Here is a 1,377-nt window from a genome sequence, read left to right as displayed (position 1 = left end):
AGCAAAATCTAACCCAATTAACAAGAGTGTGGGGGATAGGGGAACTCAGGGCCTCTGCTCCAGGCAGCCTGCATCTGGTCCCCTGGATCTGAGAGCCCAAGGGCCGGGTCTGGGGTGCACTGGGGCCCCACGTCGGTGTCGGTCTAGGGGCAGGCGGGGGTCACCTCCGTTGTCCAGCAGTTTCCCGCGGTAGATCTTGTCCTCCACCACGTCGGTCCAGTAGAGGGCGCTCTGGCTGAGGTGGAAGTCCAGGGCGATGGTGTTGCGCAGGCCGGGAACCAGCACGCTGTAGTCCCCTTTGTGGAGGTCAATGCGCCGGATCTCGTGGCGGTTGGAGAAGATGATGAACGGCTTGAAGGGGTCTAGGGAGGGGTGTGATGGGGTCACTTCTTGCCTCCGAGCCACTCCGTGGGCCCTGGCACTGGGCCCAGATGGAAACCTCAGCCTCTCCTGCAGTTCAGCTGCCGCACCCCGCCCACCCCGCCACCCCCCGGCCCAGTTCCTCCGCCTCGGTCCCAACCGCCTCTCACCCAGGCTGCGGCAGCTCTCGCCGTCGGGCTCCAGCACCCAGCCCTCATAGCAGGAGCACTTCACGCTGAACTTGTTCTGGTCGCATTTCTGGCTGCACTTGAGATGCTTGGCGCAGTAGCTCTGGATCTGGCAGGTGTGGTTGTCAGGCCCCAGCTCCATGCCCAGAGGGCATGAGCACACAATGCCTTCACCAGGTGCCACGGAGCAGTTGTGGCTGCAGCCACCGTTGTTCAAAGAGCATTGGTCTGGGGTGGGGGGCGGGGAGCAGGGGACAGGATCAGGGTCAGGATCCAGAAGGAGGCAGGTCCTTTCCATTCCTCTGTCCCCTTGCTTCCCAGGCACCCTTGGGACCAGGGTTCGGATCCCTGCACCCACTGCGTGGGTGGTCATCTCCTCTCTCCAGGAGCACCCCTCTATCATGGTCTTGTCTTTCTGATATCTATTTCCCAGCCTCTTCTTGAGCCATGGTGGGGGCCCCAGCCTTTTGACTCTCTCTGGGGTGGGGGGTGTGGGGGGACTTTCCTCTATCTCTTCTGATGTGGGTGTGATTTGGGGGTGGGGTGTGGTAGGGAATGTCCTGCTCCGGGTCCTCGGACACACCCCAGGACGTGTCTGCCCTGACTGATGACCCGTCAGTGGTTCTCAGGGCTGGTCCTTATCTCCCGCTTCTCTCCTCTGAGGAACCCGATGCTGGGCCAGCTGGGCTCAGAGGAGATAAGGGGCTCTGCTCCTCATCCCGGAGTCACACTAGGCGGCCCTCCCTGACCCTCGTCCTTTTGATCTTGAATGCACAGCCTCCTCCCCCAACCTTCTCACTCACTCAGCAGGACCGGGGGCCTGCCCTTC

At 62.2% G+C, this 1,377-nt stretch overlaps 1 protein-coding gene across 1 annotated transcript in view; it reads right to left on the bottom strand.

Moving 5' to 3' along the window:
* The window catches only part of LRP1 (low density lipoprotein receptor-related protein 1), an 82,151-nt gene that overhangs the window by 36,736 nt on the left and 44,038 nt on the right, over positions 1-1,377 (bottom strand). Inside the window, 2 exon segments of the mRNA XM_010839371.1 lie at positions 165-362; positions 531-776. Coding sequence (XP_010837673.1) covers positions 165-362; positions 531-776 — 444 coding nt within the window.

Source organism: Bison bison, unplaced genomic scaffold (genome assembly GCF_000754665.1).
Source record: "Bison bison bison isolate TAMUID 2011002044 unplaced genomic scaffold, Bison_UMD1.0 scf7180017864115, whole genome shotgun sequence".
In the NCBI taxonomy this organism is placed as follows: Eukaryota; Metazoa; Chordata; class Mammalia; order Artiodactyla; family Bovidae; genus Bison; species Bison bison.
This window is presented reverse-complemented; position numbering and strand designations above follow the sequence as displayed.